At 33.6% G+C, this 24,262-nt stretch overlaps 1 protein-coding gene across 1 annotated transcript in view; it reads left to right on the top strand.

Annotated features, from left to right (window-relative positions):
- LOC142342821 (uncharacterized) overlaps nt 1–24,262 on the top strand; it is a 75,317-nt gene that overhangs the window by 42,965 nt on the left and 8,090 nt on the right. Inside the window, exons 14-17 of the mRNA XM_075394418.1 lie at nt 11,111–11,354; nt 13,427–13,744; nt 21,256–21,300; nt 21,376–21,636. Coding sequence (XP_075250533.1) covers nt 11,111–11,354; nt 13,427–13,744; nt 21,256–21,300; nt 21,376–21,636 — 868 coding nt within the window. The remainder of the gene's footprint in view (nt 1–11,110; nt 11,355–13,426; nt 13,745–21,255; nt 21,301–21,375; nt 21,637–24,262) is intronic.

Genomic DNA, 24,262 nt, shown 5'->3' with positions numbered 1-24,262 from the left:
TACATTAAGAGGGAAAAAAGATGTACAATTGACCTTTGATGACTCATACATATGTTTTGTGAGCAAAATTGATGTTTTTTAAAATGTATTTGTGTTAGTTTTCATTAATGGAACAACTTTTCCTTAAGAAATTTTTCTCTAGGACTTGTACATTAAGAGGAAAAAAATGATGTACAATTGACCTTTGATGACTCATATATATGTTATGTGAGCAAAATTGATGTTTTTTAAAGTAGTTTTGTGTTAGTTTTCACTAATGGAACAACCTTTTCTTAAGAAATTTTTCTCTAGGACTTGTACATTAAGAGGAAAAAAATGATGTACAATTGACCTTTGATGACTCATACATATGTTATGTGAGCAAAATTGATATTTTTTAAAGTGGATTTGTGTTTGTTTTAACTGATGGAACAACCTTTCCTTAAGAATTTTTCCTCGAGGACTTGTACATTAAAACGGAAAGATGCTGTACAACTGACCTTTGATGACTCATATATATGTTATGTGAGCAAAATTGATGTTTTTAAAGAAGTTTTGTGTTAGTTTTTACTTATGGAACAATTTTTCCTTTAGAAATATTTCTCTAGGACTTGTACATTAGGAGGAAAAAAATGTTGTACAATTGATCTTTGATGACTCATTAATATGTTATGCGAGCAAAATTGATGTTTTCTTAAGTAGTTTTGTGTTAGTTTTTACTAAACGATCAACTTTTACATAAGAAAATCTTCTCTAGGACTTGTACATTGAGAGGAAAATAATGATGTACAGGTGACCTTTGATGACTCTTTCGTACTTCATATCACTAAAACTAATACATATCAAGATTTACTTAGTGTTCACCAATGTTTAAACTTTTGCTTTAAAAAATTATATGGCACCGGTATATTACTCTAATGGCAAAACTATTCCCTATTATCTTCCATGCAAAACCGTACTCTACCTTACCGACTCAAATGTTTACTCAAATTTCATGCTTGCTATTATTGAATTCTATACAACAGTATCTTAATAAAACCTACCTTTAACCTCCACTCAGTACTATACCCTAGTATTCAGATTCAAATCTTCAACCTTTTTGTCCCCCCCCCAATTGCATATAATCCATTATATACAATACTATCTGCCTGGCAAAATTTACTCTATAATTATTGTTTGATACTACAAGCTTTTATCAAGATTCAAATCATCACTTCCTTTTTTTTACTTGTGTGCAGATATTGGAATCTATACCCCCTTTTGTCTCCATAAAATACTAAACCAAGCAATCTTCACCATGTTACGAGCGTGCAGATATTCAAAATTATTTCCTGTATATATTATATCGTAGTTATTCAAAGTTATACCACATTCTTAACAAGACAATTCTATATCTTTTTATCCCTATGCAAATCTGAATCCTAATATTTTTTTTTCAAATCTTATCCTTATCTTGCCGACAGTCAAACCTATATCTTACTATCCCAACGGCAATTTTGTTCGGCTAAATAGTATGCAATGTTTTACCCTATTAAACCCTACTGATACTCTTCTGAGAATTTTTCCGTTAGTTTTTGCTGATTGATCGAGATTTTCTTAAAAAAATGAGTCTCTGAAGGCTTCGCCCAGAGTCTTGTATTTTATGAAGGGAAAAATGAGTCTCGTTTTAGTTTGCGTAAAGTTTTAAGAAGTCTTGAACGAGTTTTAACTTACGAAAAAGCTTTTAATGAAGGAACTTTCCCCCAATACTTGTACCTCAAGTGGAATAAAATGAACATTGACGTTAGCTGACTCGTACATACGTTTTATGGAAAGAACTAATGCAAAGTAAAGTGTTTTTTTGTTAATTTTCACCAATGAAAGAGTTTTTTATGAACTTTTCACTGCGACTTGTACATTAAGAGGGAAAACAATGATGTACAATAAAACTTTTATGACTCATTTTATATTTTTTATGACACAAACTAATACATTTCAAAATAATCTTGCGTTAATTTTCAGAAATGAACGTTTTTTTACTTGTACTTTTCTCCAGGACTTGTTCCCTAAGTAAAAGAAATGATGTACATTTAACACTTTATTTCACTTATACTCATATTTACCTTTTATGAGCAAAATTGATACAATTTTATGTTTTTTGTTTTATCTATCAGATACAAAACAACTTCATAGAAGGTAATTTTCACTGTAACTAGTAAGCTAAGTGCAAAACGATGTACTTATGATGACTCTCACATTAATTTAGACGACACATGATGACACATGAAACAACTTTCACATGAGAATTTTTTTTGTTCTGGTCTTGTAAATTTAGGAGGGGGGGCGATGCACAAGCAAATATTGATGACTCATTTATACTTAATGTAAACAAAATTGATGCTTTTTCAAGTATTCTTTTAGTTTTAGCTAGGAATCAAATTTCTCTCTGGAACTTGTAATTTAAAAGGAAAAAAAATTAAAAAATGACCTTTTGGGACTCATAGAAATTTTGTTTGGACGAAACTGAAAATTTAAATATTTTATTGGTAGTTTTCACTAAGGAGACAACCTCAAGCAAACAAATTTTCCGCTAGATTTGTAAATTAGAAGAAAAAATGAGGTACAAATGAACTTTTTTGACTCTTTTTTGAAATTGTTGAAATTTTTCTCTATGAATTGAACATTATGAGGAAAAAAGATGTGCAAGTTGCATTTGATGACTCATATATCAACTATGTTAGACAAATTGATTTTTTTATAACATTTTTGTATTAATTTTCACTAACTGAGCAGTAAGTTTTCCCTAAGAAATTTTTCTCTATGACTTGTACGTTAAGAGGAAAAAAGGACCTTTTATGATTCATATATATTCTTTATGTAAGCGCAATTGACATTTTTCAAAGCAGTTTTGCGTTTGTTTTCATTCATAGAACAAGTTTTCCTCAAATAATTTTTCTTTATGACTTGTACAATGAGAGGGAAAAAATGATGTACATATGACCTTTGATGACTCATATATACTTTATGTGTGCAGTATTTAGGTTTTCCTAAAGTAGTTCTCTGTTACTTTTCACTAATTAAACAACTTTTGCTATCGAAATTTTTCTCTATGACTTTTACACTAAGAGTAAACAAAAAAATGTACAAATGACCTGTGCTACTCATGTATACTTTATCTGAGCTTCATTTAAGTTTTTTAAAATAGTTTTGTGTTAACTTTCACTAATTAAACAACTTTTAATTAAGAAATTTTCCTCTATGACTTGTACATTAAGAGGAGAAATTTATGTACATATGAACTTTGACGACTCATATTTAATTTATGTGATCAGTATTTAGGGTTGCCTAAAGTAGTTCTGTGTTACTTCTCACTAATTGAACAACTTTTTTTAAGAAATTTTTCTCTATGACTTCTACATTAAGAGGGGAAAAATAATGTACAAATGACCTGTGCTGACTCATATATACTTTATGTGAGCTTTATTTAAGTTTTTTAAAAGTAGTTTTGTGTTAACTTTCACTAATTAAACAACATTTTCCTAAGACAATTTTCTCTATCACTTGTACATTAAGAGGAAAATTGATGTACAATTGACCTTTGGTGACTCGTATATACGGTGACCCTCGATAACTCATATAATTTTTATGTAAGCAAAATTGATGTTTTTGAAGTATATTTGTGTTAGTTTTCACTAATGGGACAACTTTTCCCTAAGAAATTTTTCACTAGGACTTGTACATTAAGAGAAAAAAAATGATGTACAATTGACCTTTGATGACTCATACATATGTTATGTGAGCAAAATTGATGTTTTTTAAAGTAGTTTTGTGTTAGTTTTCACTAATGGAACAACTTTTCCTTAAGAAATTTTTTCTCTAGAACTTGTACAGTAAGAGGGAAAAAATGATGTACAATTGACCTTTGATGACTCATACATATGTTATAAGAGCAAAATTGATGTTTTTTAAAGTATATTTGTGTTATTTTTCACTAATGGAACAACTTTTCCTTAAGAAATTTTTCTCTAGGACTTGTACATTAAGAGGGAAAAAATGATGTACAATTGACCTCTGATGACTCATACATATGTTATATGAGCAAAATTGATGTTTTTTGAAGTATATTTGTGTTAGTTTTCACTAATGGAACAACTTTTCCTTAAGAAATTTTTCTCTAGGACTTGTACATTAAGAGGAAAAAAATGATGTACAATTGACCTGTGATGACTCATACATATGTTATAAGAGCAAAATTGATGTTTTTTAAAGTATATTTGTGTTATTTTTCACTAATGGAACAACTTTTCCTTAAGAAATTTTTCTCTAGGACTTGAACATTAAGAGGAAAAAAATGATGTACAATTGACCTTTGATGACTCATACATATGTTATGTGAGCAAAATTGATGTTTTTTAAAGTATATTTGTGTTAGTTTTCACTAATGGAACAACTTTTCCTTAAGAAATTTTTCTCTAGGACTTGTACATTAAGAGGAAAAAAAAGATGTACAATTGACCTTTGATGACTCATACATATGTTATATGAGCAAAATTGATCTTTTTTAAAGTATATTTGTGTTAGTTTTCACTAATGGAACAACTTTTCCTTAAGAAATTTTTCTCTAGGACTTGTACATTAGGAGGAAAAAAAGTTATGTACAATTGACCTTTGATGACTCATACATATGTTATGTGAGCAAAATTGATGTTTTTTAAAGTATATTTGTGTTAGTTTTCACTAATGGAACAACTTTTCCTTAAGAAATTTTTCTCTAGGACTTGTACAGTAAGAGGAAAAAAATGATGTACAATTGACCTTTGATGACTCATACATATGTTATGTGAGCAAAATTGATGTTTTTTAAAGTACATTTGTGTTAGTTTTCACTAATGGAACAACTTTTCCTTAAGAAATTTTTCTCTAGGACTTGTACATTAAGAGGAAAAAAAATGATGTACAATTGACCTTTGATGACTCATACAAATGTTATGTGAGCAAAATTGATGTTTTTTAAAGTACATTTGTGTTAGTTTTCACTAATGGAACAACTTTTCCTTAAGAAATTTTTCTCTAGGACTTGTACATTAAGAGGGAAAAAATGATGTACAATTGACCTTTGATGACTCATACATATGTTATATGAGCAAAATTGATGTTTTTTAAAGTATATTTGTGTTAGTTTTCACTAATGGAACAACTTTTCCTTAAGAAATTTTTCTCTAGGACTTGTACAGTAAGAGGAAAAAAATGATGTACAATTGACCTTTGATGACTCATACATATGTTATGTGAGCAAAAATGATGTGTTTTAAAGTATATTTTTGTTAGTTTTCACTAAAGGGACAACTTTTCCTTAAAAAATTTTTCTCTAGGACTTGTACAGTAAGAGGAAAAAAATGATGTACAATTGACCTGTGATGACTCATACATATGTTATAAGAGCAAAATTGATGTTTTTTAAAGTATATTTGTGTTATTTTTCACTAATGGAACAACTTTTCCTTAAAAAATTTTTCTCTAGGACTTGTACATTAAGAGGGAAAAAAGATGTACAATTGACCTTTGATGACTCATACATATGTTTTGTGAGCAAAATTGATGTTTTTTAAAATGTATTTGTGTTAGTTTTCATTAATGGAACAACTTTTCCTTAAGAAATTTTTCTCTAGGACTTGTACATTAAGAGGAAAAAAATGATGTACAATTGACCTTTGATGACTCATATATATGTTATGTGAGCAAAATTGATGTTTTTTAAAGTAGTTTTGTGTTAGTTTTCACTAATGGAACAACCTTTTCTTAAGAAATTTTTCTCTAGGACTTGTACATTAAGAGGAAAAAAATGATGTACAATTGACCTTTGATGACTCATACATATGTTATGTGAGCAAAATTGATATTTTTTAAAGTGGATTTGTGTTTGTTTTAACTGATGGAACAACCTTTCCTTAAGAATTTTTCCTCGAGGACTTGTACATTAAAACGGAAAGATGCTGTACAACTGACCTTTGATGACTCATATATATGTTATGTGAGCAAAATTGATGTTTTTAAAGAAGTTTTGTGTTAGTTTTTACTTATGGAACAATTTTTCCTTTAGAAATATTTCTCTAGGACTTGTACATTAGGAGGAAAAAAATGTTGTACAATTGATCTTTGATGACTCATTAATATGTTATGCGAGCAAAATTGATGTTTTCTTAAGTAGTTTTGTGTTAGTTTTTACTAAACGATCAACTTTTACATAAGAAAATCTTCTCTAGGACTTGTACATTGAGAGGAAAATAATGATGTACAGGTGACCTTTGATGACTCTTTCGTACTTCATATCACTAAAACTAATACATATCAAGATTTACTTAGTGTTCACCAATGTTTAAACTTTTGCTTTAAAAAATTATATGGCACCGGTATATTACTCTAATGGCAAAACTATTCCCTATTATCTTCCATGCAAAACCGTACTCTACCTTACCGACTCAAATGTTTACTCAAATTTCATGCTTGCTATTATTGAATTCTATACAACAGTATCTTAATAAAACCTACCTTTAACCTCCACTCAGTACTATACCCTAGTATTCAGATTCAAATCTTCAACCTTTTTGTCCCCCCCCAATTGCATATAATCCATTATATACAATACTATCTGCCTGGCAAAATTTACTCTATAATTATTGTTTGATACTACAAGCTTTTATCAAGATTCAAATCATCACTTCCTTTTTTTTACTTGTGTGCAGATATTGGAATCTATACCCCCTTTTGTCTCCATAAAATACTAAACCAAGCAATCTTCACCATGTTACGAGCGTGCAGATATTCAAAATTATTTCCTGTATATATTATATCGTAGTTATTCAAAGTTATACCACATTTTTAACAAGACAATTCTATATCTTTTTATCCCTATGCAAATCTGAATCCTAATATTTTTTTTTCAAATCTTATCCTTATCTTGCCGACAGTCAAACCTATATCTTACTATCCCAACGGCAATTTTGTTCGGCTAAATAGTATGCAATGTTTTACCCTATTAAACCCAATCAAATCTTCACCCCATTACTTAATTGCAAAGGCTGCAATCTACACCCTTTTTTCCCCATGGCAAACTTTGTTTACCTTATTAGCCACATGCAATTCTGTTTCCTTCTATCCTGATTCAAATCTTTGCTCTTTTATTTGCTTGCAGAAAATCAGTTCTACGTGTTTTATCCGCAAGGTAAAACTATACCCTATTATCTCCATGCAATAAGTGGAATGTAATTTTCAACTTCTGGAATTTACCAAGTAGCGTCTCTACATGTAACCGCTAAAACCTATTACTCTCATGCAAAAGCTATACCCTATAATCTTTATGGGATTTCCACTCCATTACCCCCATTGCACGATACCCCCATAGTCAATTGCTCCCTTACCGTGCGTAAAAACAGTTTTCTCTACAGTTTACCAGCTTCTGTAATTACTCCTTATAAACAAAGAAGGTACCTGTCTACTTAAAATAATGGAGTTAAGGTAAGTCTATTACATATTCAGGCAACAATCCTAACATACAGGGAATAATTGCCAAGAACTTTTCATCCGCGCGCATGATCGAACATGTTTGGGTAAAAAGAGCCAAAAAGTGAGTTCAGGTGTATAGGTTTGTTACTACTACCGTCATTGAAATCCCTTCCAATTGTAGACAGTAACACCCTCTTAATCGCTTCTCTGCTATTATTATAAACGCGTAATTGTGTAAAGAACAAATTATACATTTAACAATTGCGTTAAATCGACTGCTGTTCCAATTTGTTTTGCTAGATAGCTGAGGTTCAACTAGCCCTCATATTAGTGTATAAAGATTATCTGATCAGGGTTAATGCAGTTCTCTTCAGAATTTTAGCAGTTTTGGCTGAAATAACTGATTTGGCTCGGGTTCTTATTTAAGAGATGTAATTATAAAAATTGGACAAAATTTGGCGAACATATCACTCTAAAAGATTTAACGCTTCTGTATAATCATATCAAAACAAGTTTTAATAATAAGTGAACAAAAGTGTGAAAATCAGACAATCTTCACCAATACATTAAACCCCGAGAGCTCTTGGAAAAAGAGAAAATTCCATTAAAAATTTTGGTATGATTTTTTCTACGTTTGACAGTCGCTCTAATGATGCCTTTCACAACTCTGTGCCATAAATATATGAATTGACCAAAATTGACTGATTAAGAAAAACAGTTGAGCATATAGCTTCACCCCTCCCCCACTAAACGGGCTCGGAACAAAAAATGTTGTATACAAATCATCCAACTATTTCTGAATAGAATTTTAACAATGAAATCAAATCAGCAAATTAATTAACCTAATGAGAAGGTTCTCTTCCTTATGCCTAGGTGAACTGGGGGATCATACGTGATTGTATTTCTTTAAATTAAAATTGAAGATTAGTATAGGTTTTGTCCTCGCCTTAATTTTTAAATTTAAATATGCGTTTCGCTTGCTGTTTTCAGCGGATGATATACATTCGCGTAGATATTTTTAATCCACTCTTATTTCCGAACCTAAAAATATCTTGTATCTGCTTTTCGACCTTAAGAAAAATATCGGTGGAATTTTTTTTCGAACGATACTTTTTAGAGTGTTTAAAACAGATTATTGCTCCAAATTATTCAGGGCATTGCTGCGTTATTTTTTGAACTTCTTGTCCCGGTAGCCTTCTCAAGTAGAGCGGTTATTCAATGATGTAATTTTTTAATGCAACGGAATTTCTTCGTCACGTGCGAAATTCCGAGTTTTATTGTCGCGTACATTTTAATTTTACGCGGCACCATAATATTTGATTTAAGTTTCCTGATATTTAGCCGCCTATTTTTGCAGGACTTTAGATCTGGTGTGCGGCACGAACTTGTCTCTGTTCTTTTTGGAAACCGCTTCTCTCGGTTTCGACCAAATGTTTGAATGTCGCGAAATTCTCCACAAAACTATTAATTCCTCGTGAACGATCCCCCTATTAATTCCCCCCTTTTTTCTAGAACCTTTTTCTAATTTCACTTCTATGGTGACTTTTTCATGCTTGACTTCTTGATTTTTGCGTGATCTAAAGAGCTGTTATTCAGAAATTAACTCGATCGGGAGACGTGAAAATTGAAAGCCAGAATAGGTGAGTGCTTAATGCATTAGTTTAGCACGCGAGATTTTGCGGTTTCACAAAGTTTATCGAAGCTACAGCCCCCTCTATTCAAATTACCCCGCCCCTCGTTCGAGAGCAATTTGTCGTTGTATTTTTGTTTTTTAATAGCCGCCGTCAGCCTCTCAACGGCTATTATTTTGGCGCTCTCCTTTTTACAATTCAAAAAATTTGAATTGTATTGGGGCGCTGTCTTTTTTTAAGATCTGTTCACACATTTTCATGATTATTGAAGTCAAATTGGAGTAGTGATTTTGGTCACGCCGAAACAGGAAGGGGAGCGAAAAAGCGAGTGGTTTTGCGGCGTGAAATGTTTCCGCTCTAAATTTAAAGTAGAGTGAGAAAACGGTGTTTCAACAAAAATTCGATTTCTCGCTAGTGATTTTTTGTTCACATGCGGCATTTTCACTTTGATTTTTACTGTTTTTTCAATTTTTTGGATCGGATTTTTTTTCGAAATTGTTTTTCCCAATCCATTCATAGTCCGTTCTTGGTCTAGTTTCTGTTTAGTCAATGAAAATTCTTTGTCCTGCTATGTTTTTTAATTCGCTTTACCTTTTTATCACGTTTTTCGTTTTACATATGTCACGACTTTCACGTTTGACTTCTGACTTGCCTCACTCACTGCTTCAATTGAATGGTTTTTAAATCCATTCACTCAATGAATTACGCGAGCTAGTGAATAAATTCAGGGTCAAACGAGCAAAATCAAAAGAGACGGGATAAACCGATGAAGTAACCGGTAATTAAGTCATTGAGAATTAGGTTATCAAAGATCATTAGAGTGTTTGCTAGCTGACATTGGTTTTAAGTGCATTAGCTTTCAGTTTAAACGCTGACTTAAGTATAGTTTTAGAATGCAATTGAAGCTGCATGCCGAATTAGACCACTTTTTGGCACTGAAAAAAAATTTAAAAAATTTGGTCAATTTACCTTTTCCTTTTTCTGTTTCAATCCCGATGTGCATAAGCGCGTCAACGGCGGCTATTTTCCGGCAATCTGCCGGCTATGTTTTCATTTAGTCGGTATATTTTTCATTTTTCAAAGATTCTTGCAAAATTTTGAGCTATTTCTTTCTTCCCTCCTCTTTATCCTATATGGATTGAATTATGAGACGAGTACGACTTTGAAAAACGATTTTTTCTGCATTACTGCAATATGTTTCATCTATATTGATTTTTGTCAGCGGACGTTTCCGTGTCTCCTATTTTGATGCAAAATGGCTATAAGATTTTTTTGCTCAATTGAGGCAGTATTTATTTATTTATGCATTTATTTTTGCATTGTTTTTTCGTATTTTTTTAGGTATTGAACTTATACGGAATACACAGACAAAGAACAGGATTCGGTATATTATCTTTTTCGTTTCAAATTGGAGCTGCAATAATCGCGTAACGATCTGTGTGCAGCCAGTTGCATCTTGGATCTCTAGTTTTCTCAAAGGCATCTTTCATTTCGTCGAAAGCATTGCTTCAAATTCCAAATAAAAATTTGTTGTTCTCTTACGAACGATAGGTCCTGAAAGATTGGAAATAGTAAATTTTAAAAGAGTTTTGTGTTGATGATAAAAAACTGGATGTTTTCCGTTTGTGCCCCCCCCCCCCCCGTTTGTACGTTATACGCCGCCCCCCCCCCCCCCCCAAGTTACAGAGCACGTGCCATTACATAGTAAATCATTACGTAAAAAAATATGGCACGTGAGTTTGGGGGTGCAAGTAATATGCGCCCACTAAACTGGGGCACAAACGGAAAAGATCCAAAAACTTTATAGTACCTGGCAATTTGGCAATTTATTTAGAAGTGAACTTTCCTGTTAGGATGGTTTGCTCGCAAGTTTGAGTTGTATTGATTACAGGCTCTGGTTCTATTTTTTGTGTCAAGAAAGATGGTGAAGGAAAAGGGTATATAGGTAAAAATGTGGAATGAGAATACTCACGTTTTGCTAGCGTTTCGACGTTTTATTACATCAGTGTTATTGTTAGGCACTGCAGCTGAGCTTGATGGATGTTGCGGAGGACGATTGGTCAGATGCGGATCTGCAGAAAGCCCTGGAGATGAGCAGACTGGAGTCTCAGATCATAAAACCCACAGTCGAACCAATTGTCGACTGTCCTCCAGGCTTTGAAGACCGGCTATTGTGGTCAAGCAATGTTAGAAGCAGTAATAATGAGGACGATGATGACTTTAAGGGAACTGTGCTGAGTGATGACTACCTAAATTACAAAGGTGAGTTGGTTTTCCAAATACATTCTTGTTAATAGCCGCCCTCATCTTCTCAGCCGGCTATTATAGCGCTCCTATTTTTTACAATTCAAAGAATTTGAATTGTATTGGGGCGCTGTCTTTTTTTTAAGATCTGTTCACACATTTTCATGATTTTTGAAGTCATATTGGAGTAGTGATTTTGGCCACGCCGAAACAGGAAATGGAGCGAAAAAGCGAGTGGTTTTGCGGCGTGAATTTTTTTCGCTCTAATTTTAAAGTAGAGTGAGAATACGGTGTTTGAACAAAAATTCGCTTTATCGGTAGTGGTTTTTTTGTTCACTTGCGGCAATTTCACTTTGATTTTTACTGTTTTTTTTCGATTTTTTGGATCGGATTTTTTCTAAATGGTTTTTCCAACCCATTCATAGTCCTTTCTGGGTCTAGTTTTCTGTTTAGTCAATGAAAATTCTTTGAATTGTACGCCAGGACTTGTCCTGCTATGTTTTTTTACTTCGTCGAATAAAAAAATGTTTCGCTTTACCTCATTTTGCCGCCTTTTCAACTTTTTGCGTGAAATCTCTTTGACTTCTCTAGGCTAGTTTCTCTTCTCTCATTCTGCTAAACGTGATTTTGAACATCAGTTGCTCAGCAAAGCAATTCAAAATGAACAGAGTTAGTACAAAAATGGAAGTCAGAAATATAAACGGGATAAACCCATAAAGCTCAATTTTAGAAGCCCGTTATTTGAACGTCGTTCCTGTAAGTCTTAATTACCATCTCTAATGCTTATTGGTATTGATATTAACCCTGTAGCCTCTCTCTAAGAAACAGAAGACTTAAAAAATGTTTTTGTACAAAAATCTTTTATTTTCAATATCTTCTATTATTTCAATCCCAATCATGCTTATTGGAATCAACGGCGGCTATTTTCCGGCAATCTGCCGGGTATGTTTTAATTTTTATATAGGTACTTTTGTCTCTGATTTTTTCAAAACTTCTCGAACGAAGAAATGATTGCGGCTATTATTATTGTCCTTGTGACTTTGATTGCTCTCGAACGAAGTTTGAAGCTAATTGGTTTTTTGCTGATTTGTGAACAGAAACTCTGTTTTGTCTAATTTCAATGTGAACCGTCTCCAATATTTTTTCATTCTCTCTTGTTTCTGTTTAATTGCTCTTGAACGCAGTTCATAGCAATTATTGTAAACGTGTGTGTCTTTTTTTTATGCAAAATTTTCGCTTGACGGTTTTGACTTTTACGCCCTTGACTTTTTGCATTTCGCGTGATCTAAAATTCTCTCTCAATCACAATTTCAAGCAACTGAACTCAATTGGCGGCAATTTAATACTAAGAGTCAAATAAAAAATGCGCCGAAACTGGTGTCATTTTTTTACTTTAAATCTTAATAGTGGTATATGTTAACCTCTAATATGGTTATTTGAAGCCCACTATAGAACTTCTTAGTCCCATTTAGGCTACCCCTCCCCCCCCCCCCCACCGACTGAAGCAGGCTGCAATTGATTAGAGCTCCCACTAGTCGTTCAAGAGCAATTCTTCCGACGTTTAGTCGGTTATGTTTTTTATACGATTTACTTCAATATCATTGATACGTTCAGTGCTATTCTTTTTCCAGTTTCTCCGAATGAAATTCTATTTTAATTTAAGGTTCCAGAGATGTGAATAATCTTGTGCTTCTTGAATCATATTGTGTCATCATGAATTCGTCAAAGAAATGGCCATTTTAAGCAATTTTCCCTTTGTTTCCCATGATTTTTCAAGTGTTAATGGTCGGAATGATGAGCTAATTTAATCGCCATTGTAAATAAATCTAAGTAAACACGCGAAGAATCGGAAAAAAATTAAAAACTAGTACGTGATTGCATAAAAATCACAGCTTCCAATTTTAAACAATTTGACTGGTGGTGTTATGGTGACACTTGACTATATGGCCTTCAAATTGTATATGACCTCAAAATATTATTGAACTCAGCATATGCTCTTAACGAATAATCCGAACCTTGCAGTTAGTGTATCTTCCATCAACGTAACCGGCGAAAAAGACAAAAATGCAGTATCCTGTTGCCGTTTTCAGATGCTGACCACTGTTCAGACGACAGTAACGTGGAGCCAAAAGTAAAATCAAAGCGTGGTTTGAACGCGATTAAAGAAGAAGAGGAAGTTATTGACATCAGGAGTGACGATGATGTCTTGTCAGTAATTGATCATTCGACGGTTCGGAATCAGGCACTTGAGGACAAAATGGAGGCTGTCCAGAGTAACCAAGCGAACAACGAGACACGCGGAGAAGAAACGGATATTAAAGAGGAGGAAGAGGGCTACATGAGATGTGTGGCGACAAATGATAATGACCTTCAACGCTGTTCAACGCCTCCTCTTGACGAAAACATAAGTTAGTCAATGTTTAATAGCCGCGAAGCGATAGCGGCTATTATTGGCGACATCGTGGTTTTTTTTACAATTCAAAGAATTTGAATCGTATTGGGGCGCTGTTTTTGTAAGACGTGTTCACACATTTTTTCAATGACTTTGATCTTTCAAAACGGGATAAACAGGTAAAGCCCAGCGGGCATTAAGTTTCATGAGAGGCCCAAAGTGGGCTTTAGTAGTCCTTCAAATGCTTAGAGTGACGCAGCTGCTGGGATGGCCTTAATTTAAGGTTAAAAGGTAATTTTTAGGAGTTTTGGGCTCAAAGTGGTGCAATTTTTCTTGTTTTTTTTTGCGATTTTTTTGAGTTTTTTGTCTGATTAGTCTTAGGTTGAAATTTTTAAAAGTTGATGAAGGCCTTTTGCGAGACAAAATTACCTGTTATGACCATTTTATGAGCTATATGTTTTGGTACTACAAACACAACAACGCAAAATCATACTAATTTTTGCAATTTTTTTCGAGTTTTTTGAAAATTTTTGTCTTTTTTTGAGTTTTTCCAGCTTCAGGGGCCAGGGAATCTCATTTAAGGTTTGATAATATGGTGCATAGTTTTTTAGGGACAATTGATTTATAAAGTTCCAAAAGTTTTGGTCAATTTTTGCTATTTATATATTCTCAAATACCAGAAAACGTATTTTACGGTCTGATGAAAAATTGCTGCGTGGTTGATAGTTGCAATGGATTTGTTTTCAGCAATTTAATCTTTCCAACTTTATGAAATTTTTTGATATAATTTGCAATTTTCAAGTTTTTAAACATTTGTCTTTTATTCAGTTTTTCTTGCCGCAGTAGCCAGGTAACCTCATCCAGGGTTTGATAGTATATTATTAACTAGTTGCTAGGCGGCAATTGAATGGTTTTCAACATTAAAACGCACGATTTTCTATTTTTAATTATTGCCTATCGATCTTTGTGCCAATGAATTTTTTTAAGGATTAAATAGGGTTGCTGGATAGCTTCTAGAGGCACAGAATTGATTCTGAAAATAATCATAATACAATATTCAGCAGCATTTCATTCGAGTAAGCGCTTGATTTCTTTTTGGTCATGATCGAGTTAATCGATCTTCAAGGGCCAGTGAATTTTTTTCAGGTTTTGCAGATATAATACTTGACCGATTTCAGAAACAAAAATAAGTTTGAATTAGGTATATTTAAAGGGATCAACTTTTGCCTTTGGGGTAAAAGCCTCAAGAGTTTAAGCAATATATTTTTGTTTAGTTTGTTTGATTGTTTTAGTTTCTCAATTTTTTTAGATGATTTTGTTTGTTTTGGCTGGTATTGATCAATTGACCTGCTTCTAAGTTTTTCATTCAATTTTTTGAATTGTATTTCAGGACTTGTCCTGCTATGTTTTTTTAATTCGTCTTCATCGATGAGTCTTACGACCTGACTTCTTGGAATTGACTTTTTCAATGACTTCAGTGACTTTTACTGATTTGCAGTTAAAATTTGTGTACGTGACGTCATTACTGCTTTTAGGTCAATTGCGTGACTTACCTCACTAAATTGACTTCTGAACTCACTTATGGAACTTTAATTTTTATGAACATTTACTAGTAAATAGTGTGCATCTAAGTAGTGCCAAACTTACATGCCCTCATTCTTGATTATTAGTCCTGATTTTTTGATTTTGAATATCAATTTTGGAAAAGCTCTTTTAGGGCTTTTTCCTTATAGACCGTCAAAAAATTGACAGTCCGAAAAGTCTAGCGGTCTATTAAAGGACCGGTTGTCGATCTGTCTATCTTATTTCTTTAGTTGTTTCAATTCATGGAAGGCCACAATCTTCTATCGCGCTATCGCGGCTATTTTCCGGCGATCTGTCGGCTATGTTTTAAATTTTTCATTTTCATTAGGGAACAATTGCTGACTAAAAGCATAAGAGAACCATCGGTGAAATTAGGGTTTTCAGACAAGAATAGTTTTGTTCTAATGATGATTGTTTTGTTCTCGCCCAACTTAAGAGTCTCTCCGTTAAGTGAGGTGGGAACAAAATCATCTTTAATAGAACCAAATATTTTGTTTGAAAGCTATGAATTCTGGAGACGAGTTTGATGTTTAATTATATTAGCGCACTTAAACTTGCTGATCTATTGAGTCGTAGTTGCATCTCAATGAAATCTTGAAACAAGCTGTCAAAATACTGAGCAGGGAGAGCACTTCACCACGTTCAAAGTTGGCTCTTAAACGAAATTATGACATTCAATTTCACGAACAAAAGTTAAGCTCAAAGTCGTCAGCAAATGATCTCGTATAAATTCCTCGACTCATCATAAACAATGAGCAATTATTTGTCCAAGTTCACTGCTTAATATGATTCTTCTGCTAAAAAAATCTTGAAGCTAGCAGCCAGAATGTTTAGTTTTTAATTGGTGTTCTGTTTTTTTTTTCAATTAATTCATCAGACTTGTTTTTTGTACTCTCATGGTAAGAAATTGCTGGCAATTTTAATTTCCTATTTTCAATTTGTCAATTTAATGATAACTCACAATTGTCTTATTGTTAGTTGAGTTGGTAGCGCAAAAATTTAGAAATCTGATCTCCTCAGCGTGAGATACTTGAAAACTGGTCTCTTAGGCCTATAAACTCTCTCCAAAAGTATAAAAGTATACTCTTGATTGAAAAGCTGTAAATTTTTGGTATTGGTTCATAATTTTTGATTAGTTCAACTTTTCGAATTCGGTTATCATCGAATCAAGTTTTCAATTTTGATTCACTTAATATATACTCTATGGTACCAAGAAACTACGTATACTAATAGAATTTTTAAAAAGCGCGACAAACACCAAATATTCAAATATTAAACGTTTGAACTATAATCAGTACTCTTGTAATGAGTCATTTTGGTTTTTTCGCTTTTTCAGCATATAGCAGGCTCTGTATTTTTTTATACATATATTTCACGACAGCGTGGTAAGCAGTATAAGAACAAAGGAGCTTAACAATGTTGTCTGTGTAAGCGCAGAAATTGAGAATGAAATCTTGTTGACTTCAAAATTTCACACCTTAGCACAAAAAAAAGGTTTTGAGCAAAAATGGCGCCTAAAGAGGAATTGTGTTGTATATGACTCTTTACCTTAGTGTTTTTTTTCAGTTCAAAGCCGCTCGCCTGCTTCGGTTATTTGTTTTTTAATAGCCGCACAGCCATAGCTAGGGCTATTATTGGCCTTCTCTTGGTTTTTTACAATTCAAACAATTTAATTTTATTTGGGCGCTGTCTTTTTTTAAGGATCTGTTCACACATTTTCATGATTTTTAAAGTCAAATTGGAGTAGTGATTTTGGTCAGGCCGAAATAGGAAGTGGAGTGAAAAGGCGAGTGGCTTTGCGGCGTGAAATTTTTTGTTCACATGCGGCAATTTGACTTTGGTTTTTACTGTTTCTATCAGTTTTTTTATTGGCTGTTTTTCTAAATGGTTTTCCCAATCCATTCATAGTCCGTTTTAGGTCTAGTTTTCTGTTTAGTTAATGAAAATTTATTGAATTGTACGTCAGGACTCGATCTGCTATGTTTTTTTATTTCCTCTCGGCGATTTTTTTTACAACCACATGACGTCACAACCACTCCAAATCGGCTTTTTGTTCATTCGTTCATGCAATTTGATCTGAAGTGCGTGTGTGACGTCATTTTTTTCTCTTAGTGGAGCAATTTTTTTTGTTCAATCGCTTGATTAAATTTTTTGGTCATACTTGACATACGTCACTCTCAAAAATGACTTCCTCTCTTTGAAATTGACTTTTATTTACTTCAATTCAAAGAGATAAGGTCAAATGAGTGTGTGTCACTCTAAATGAAGGATATTTGAGAGCAGCTAATAGAGGCAGCAAAAACTTATACAGATTTTAAATCAAAATATAACATATCAGCCTTCATTGAAAAGACGAATTTTTTTGGTCTGACTTTTTTTACTGTTTTTGTGAGACTGCAGTTCTACGAAGCTAGTGGGGCTGTTTTCTGGCAATCTGCCAGCTGTGTTCAAATATTCTCGATGTCAGTTTTGGAGATGTGAGTTTATCTACTTGCTTAATTTATTGCTGCGAAGCGATAGCTAGGTATTTATTGTTCTGATCGTGTTTTTTTTTACAATCCAAAGAATTGGATTTCATTGGGCCCTTTTAGATCGTTTCATTTTTTGATATTATAATGGCAATGAGAAGTCAAATTGAAGTAGTGAAATTAGTCTTGCTGGATTATTAAAAGAAGCAAATAGGCGAGTAAGTTTAAATTCGCAATTTTTTTTCAATTTCAACGGTTTTCTTTTAATAGCCGCAAAGTGATAGCTGAGGCTACTATTGGCCCTCCTATGGTTATTTTACATTCCAAATCATTTGGATTGTTTGGTGTGCTGTCTTTTTTTAAGATCTGTTCACGTTTTTTTCGGCTCTTCACGTCAGTGAGAAGTCAAATTAGAGTGGTGATTTTAATCACGTTGAAATTATAAAGGAAGCGACAAGAGGGAGTAGGTTCGAAGCGTGTTTTTCTAAGCACCTTTTAAGTGAAGTTGATATTTGAACAAAATTTTAGGTTTTCGAAAGCAAATTTTCCACGCGAGGCAATTTGACTGCTGTTTTCAGTTTTTCATCTCTTGAGTGATATTATTATGATACAAAAGTTTTCCAATGGCGCCTATTTGAAATTGATTTAACTCATCGCTGGGCAGCTAATGCTTTACCTGCTTTGACTTTTATTGTTATCAAAAATAATGAAAATCTTGTTTTCGCCCCTTCTAAAGTTATTTTTGTTGTCTTGTCCCCTGGTATCATTAATGGCAGTATCAATGGTTGCTATTAGGCTTAAATGAAACTAATTAAGTGTTTGAATTTATGGCTAGTTTTGAAACTTTAGCAACATTAATTATTTTATTGATTTTTGGTTAATGAGATTGACTGTACATTTCGTAGCATTATCATTTATTCTCATTACGGATAGGTCTCGTAGGTCGCTATTTGATTTTTTTCGTTGTGTGATTTGTTTCAATTCAACGATAATTCTCTCTATGAATTTAACTTTCATTCTTTTCAAGAAATATTTCGAATTAATGAGGTTTTGCGATTTTTTTCTTGCCTAATTTATTGTATTGTCTCTTAACTTCCTTGAAGACAAATCTCATCGGCTGCTGAAGAATTTAATTTAATTAAAATTATTGTTTCTAGCTTTTTTTCGACGCGTACGCCTTTTGAATTTACTGATTTACGAATTTCAAATAATTTTAAATAATATTTTCTCTTAATCTCATTAACGGCAGGTTTCCTCGGTTGCCAATGACTATTAGGTGAATCTATTCAGTCAATGACTAGTAGGTGAATCTATTTAGTTGATAGACAGCAATCGTTTTTGAGATTTTGGTACCTGCTTTTATAAAAAAAAAGTTTTGTCTCTGTTTTTGTTTTTGTGGTATTTTCGCTTAGTCTCAAAAAACAACTTCGTGTTAACCTTCTAAGGCGGTGTAATTTTAGGCAAGCTATTGGCTCCAACTTCTACCTAACGTTATTGTCCACTGAGATACGTTTTTATTAATGTTTTAATTGAAATCGCAAATCCTGCCTTCTTTTATAATTCTATCGTCCCTTTTTCAGCCATTAGGACTGTTAAGAAGTATGTTTTGAGTTTAAAATCTTTGATATGCTAAGGTCAAAGGTTTTGGCGGATAGTTATGATATTCTCTTAGTTTGGCGCCACTGGAATGTCAGATTTTTTCAGTTTTGCGCCACTGGAGTTTCAGATTTTTTCAGTTTTCTTCAGTGTTGGCTGCCGTCATTGACTCTCAAAAGATTTTTATATTATACAATCATTTTATGGTTGCATTGAGTTGATTTTGTCAAAAATCTTGGAAGAAAATTTTTATTGTTTTTCGATGTTTTGTTAATTTTCGCGCATTTAGGGTCGGGGGCTTTGTTGACTGTCTTAAATACACGTTACTATGAAAATGTTAAATGTCAGGTTATTAGGTAATTCAATTCTTTGAATTGTAATTCAGGACTTGTCCTGCTACTTTTTTGGTCGTCAAGATTTTTACGACTATGTAACGTCTCAATCACTTTAAATCTGCTTTTTGTTCAATCGTTTATGCAGTTTCAACTGAATTGCGTGCGTGGCTTCATTTTGCACTGATAGTGGACATTTATTTTGTTCATTGGCTTAATAGCCGCAGTCAGCCTATCAAGGGCTATAATTTAAGAGCTCTCCTTTCTTAAATTCGCTTTAACTTTTGATCATAAGTCGTTTTACATTAGCCGCGATTTTCATGGTTGACTCGCGACTTACCTCACGCGCTATTTCATTTGACTAGATTCTAATTTCGTTCATGCATCGAATTACACAGTGTTGTAGATACGGTTGATGTCAAAGGAGCAAAATCAAAACAAAAGTGATAAACTGATAAAGCACGGTCATTAAGTCATAGTGTGTTAGGTTATAGGTTATCAAAGTCCATTAGAGTAACGGCTAACTAACTTATGTAACTTATGTATTAAGCCTAATAGCTGTCAGTTTAGAAGCTGTTTTAAGTATTGTTTTAGATTCTAATTGAAACTTAATTCGCACCGAATTAGAACATTTTTTGAAACTGGAAAAAACTTCTGTCAATTTCTAACTCTTCTTTTTTCTGTTTCAATCTTAATATGCATCAAGCGCGTTAATGGCAATTAATTTTTGACAATTTGCCGGCTATGTTTGAGTTTTTGGTCTCACGTGACTTACCTCTCTCAAAACTGACTTCCTCACTCTGTAGTCGACTTTTCTTTATTTTAATTCGAAGAGATAAGGTTAAGTTAGTGCGTCACTGTAATTGAAGAGTATATGAGATATTTGAGAGCAGCTAATAGAAGCAGCAATAAGTTAAACAGATTCCTGATCAAATTATAACATCTGATCGTTTAATAAAAAGAACTCTCAGCATTTAATAAAAAGAACTTTTTTTACATCTTTTTGAGACTGCAGATCTACGAAGCTATTGCAGCTATTTTCTGGCAAGCTGCCAGCTATGTTTTTCTATTAGTGAATCAATTTAGTCGAATCAGTTTCAGCAAATGATTTCTTCTACTCTGACAGCACTTTTGGTAAACGGTTTTGTGGCTTTTTGAATAAAATTTCGTCCCTCTGTGGTATTAATGGAAAATAGATTTTGATTTCTAAGGGTGATTTAGTTGACGTGGTTGAAGACTTTAATATTCAGTTACGTTTTCTATTGTTTTGAGACCATTCCAATTTTTTATTGTGCTTTTTGTAAATTGCTATATCATTGGTTGGTGGTCTACGTACTTCAAGGCTGGTGTATGTGTTCTAATCATGCGTAGTGTGAACTCTGCTGCTTCTCATAAAAGGGTTAGCTGAGTAAGATAGGAAAACCTCCTCATTGTACTCTTAAAGTCCAATCGTTCAAGAGCAATTCGTCAGAAACTTGGCCTATGTTTTTTGTCCGGACCTTATATACATGCTCTTGTTCCAATGGTAAATTAAATGATCGCTTTAGGAAATCTGAATGTCACCAGTACACCATCACACAAACATAAAAAAGGTAATCAACATTACATAATGACATCATTACTCGGTCTATTTCTTGAACTCAGTTTTCAAACAAAAAGTGCTTTAGATCCTGTTCTGGATGATTTGGCAAAACTCATTGACAAAAGTTTCGTGATAGAATTTAACAACAGCCAGCCGCGTCAAAACTCCGATTTTGACGAGTTAACTACGACACAAGGCAATTCCACAAATCAACATGTGAGTGGCTTTGATGTAATGATATCAAACTCAGCTGCTGATGTTCTCAACGAGCGTATTGACGAAACCGAAACTTCTATTGATCATTCGAGTCCTTTCAAGGACGAAGGCACAACTGCTGAGAAAGACAGTAAGTATTTATTGAAGACAGCTGGTAATTTTGCGCAGATCGCATTTAAAATTTAGAGTAAATGCTACCAGATTGTAAACCGAATGCAAACCACCAGATTGTGAAGTTTGATTTGATATCGCACTGAGTTACCCTCACTTTCTCATAAAGCAATGAAGGACGGTTTTTCGCATGGTGTTGCTGATGGATATTGATGTTTCAAGTTCGGGCGCTTGGTTAGTTTATTTTATGCAATCAAAAATACAGTTATCATGCATGAATTTCAAAATTGTTTTGAGTAGTTGGCGTTACCTTCTCTATTGCGTAATTAATTTTAGAAAGAAATTGTTTTTGTTTTTTTTTCGAATCGAGAACTGATGTAAGCCTTCCTTTTAGAACTTGTTGCATTGTGTTGCATTGTTCTCAAACAATCTTTTTATCAATTATATTAGACATGGTGTCTTTTTATGCAATTTTTCAATTGACAGATTTTTCCTCTAATACTTTTAAGTTTTTGTCCTGAAAAATATGATAACAGTTAAAGCTCAGGGGGCGTTAAGTTAACCCTCATCAGTTAACTCTTCCCTACCCCACCACCACTCACCCTATCCACCTAAAGACTTGGTCCTCGTGCAGCCATCCAACTCTCCCTCCTCCGCTTTCTGTTCTTCAAATAGGTGAGCGTTCATTTGAACCGGAAGTCAGGAGAATAAAAGATGCTTTAAGAACTTTATCGGTAAGATGTTAGGGAAGCACAAAAAACAGCGAGTTTTTTTGTTTTGCTCAATGGACAATTAGAAACGTAGGCGTGAAAAAAATTCGTTAAGTGAGCATTATTTTGCAAATCAGCTTCTTTGTATAGAAGCTTTTTAGCGGCTTTATCTGCTAGCTGTTTATCGCTCTCCTAATGTTTTTTTACCAATTCAAAGATTTCAAACTGTATTATGGCGCTTTTGTTTTACGGCTCGCAGAGACGTTATTGTTTTCTGTTTTTTAATAAGTGAGCGAGCAAAGTTCAAGGAGTGAATAAAATTAGAAAATTTTTTGCCGTGAATAAATTCGCAGAACGGAGAAACAGAAAACAGTTTTTTTGTCTCTTAACTTTTGAAACAATGCGAGCAAAGAAGGTTTGTGAAAAAGTGCGCTAATCGATTAAATCTTTGTTCGAGTGCGGCTTTTTCAAGTTATCCTAGTTTTATTATCGTAGACTACAATTCTAGTTTTCCGGTTTTTTCGATAGCGTTTTGTAGATTTAGGTTTTAAACGGGAGTTTTAGTCTAATTTGAAGGTTTTCAACTTGTTTGCGAACTTCGTGTCTTTGTTTTTAATTGAACTGAAGCATAAAGCTCCTAAATATGATTTTATTACGAATGGAGTGAGATTCTTGTGGTGCGAAGAATTCTTTTTCAATAAATTTAACAAAAATTGAAAAAAATTTTACAATTGTCCTCTATTTGTTACGATTTTCTCTTACTATATTAGAGGTTTTTTGGCTTAATGCTTTTTTTTATTTTTAGTGATAAATTTCATTGTCTTATTGAATGAAGTAAGATTTTTAGTTTGTATAAGTACTTCTACTATATCAAAATAATGGAAACTGCCCTATTTTTATGCTATTGTTTGGCCAATCTATTGGCCAATTTATTTTTAGTTGCTCTCAAACAAAGTTTGTAGCAATAGTATTAGTCCTGTGGTCTTTTTTAATGCAATTTTTGGCTATTCCCATTTTACTATTCATACTCAAAAACGGGATAATCAGTTAGCACTCGTAGGGCATTAATTGACCGAGCAGCTCTCTTAGAGCCTCCCGCCTTACTCCTCTCTAGGTGTGCGGTTCACGGAAACTGTTTTGCGGAGACCATTTCAAGGTGTGAAGGGAGTTTCTTGCTCTTAAAAATTTGACCCCCGCTGTCACACACATATACAACCCCCCTGTCCACCCTTCTTCAACCCGCGATTTGGACCGCCCTCTCTTCCAGCTCTTCCACGACCCCACCCGGCATCACTTGACCACCCCCCCGTCCGAAAAAATCGCTTGACCTCCCCACCCCCTCACTCGGCTCACATCCACCTGTTGCATCCCTGAGCCCCAGCTGGCTACTACCTAACGAAGACCACCGGTCGCCGGTCGTTTGAGAGAAATTCGCCGGACGTTAGCCGGTTACGTTTATCTTTTGTTATTTGCCTTAAGATTGTTATTTTGTCCACATTGATGCGCTTTGGCAGAAAATTTTAATATTTCGAACGGCGGGTTCTTCAGGAAGAGATAAATTAGAGGTGGTTCTGGAGCTCTCCCGACTATGCTTTGAGATTTTTCACACATTTTCGTGATTTTGTCAAATTGGAGTGATGATTTTGGTCACGCTGGAACAGAAAGGTGGTTATATTGCGTGAAATTGTTTCACTCGTATTACGAAATAGAAGGAAAAATCCATGTTTGAACAAAAATTTGCTATCTCGATTATGCTTGTTTTTAGGTGCTGTAACTGGACTTCTGTTTTTAATGTTCGTGTATTCAATGAAAATTCTTTGAAGTCTACCTCAGGACTTGTGTCTGCTGTTTTTTTCTTCGTCATTATAGATGTGTTTCGCCTAAACTCATTTTACCGCATTCAATTTTTCGCGTGAATTCTTTTTGTTCTGTAGG

The sequence above is a fragment of the Convolutriloba macropyga genome, chromosome 7, assembly GCF_964194025.1.
Source record: "Convolutriloba macropyga chromosome 7, txConMacr16.3, whole genome shotgun sequence".
In the NCBI taxonomy this organism is placed as follows: Eukaryota; Metazoa; Xenacoelomorpha; order Acoela; family Convolutidae; genus Convolutriloba; species Convolutriloba macropyga.
This window is presented reverse-complemented; position numbering and strand designations above follow the sequence as displayed.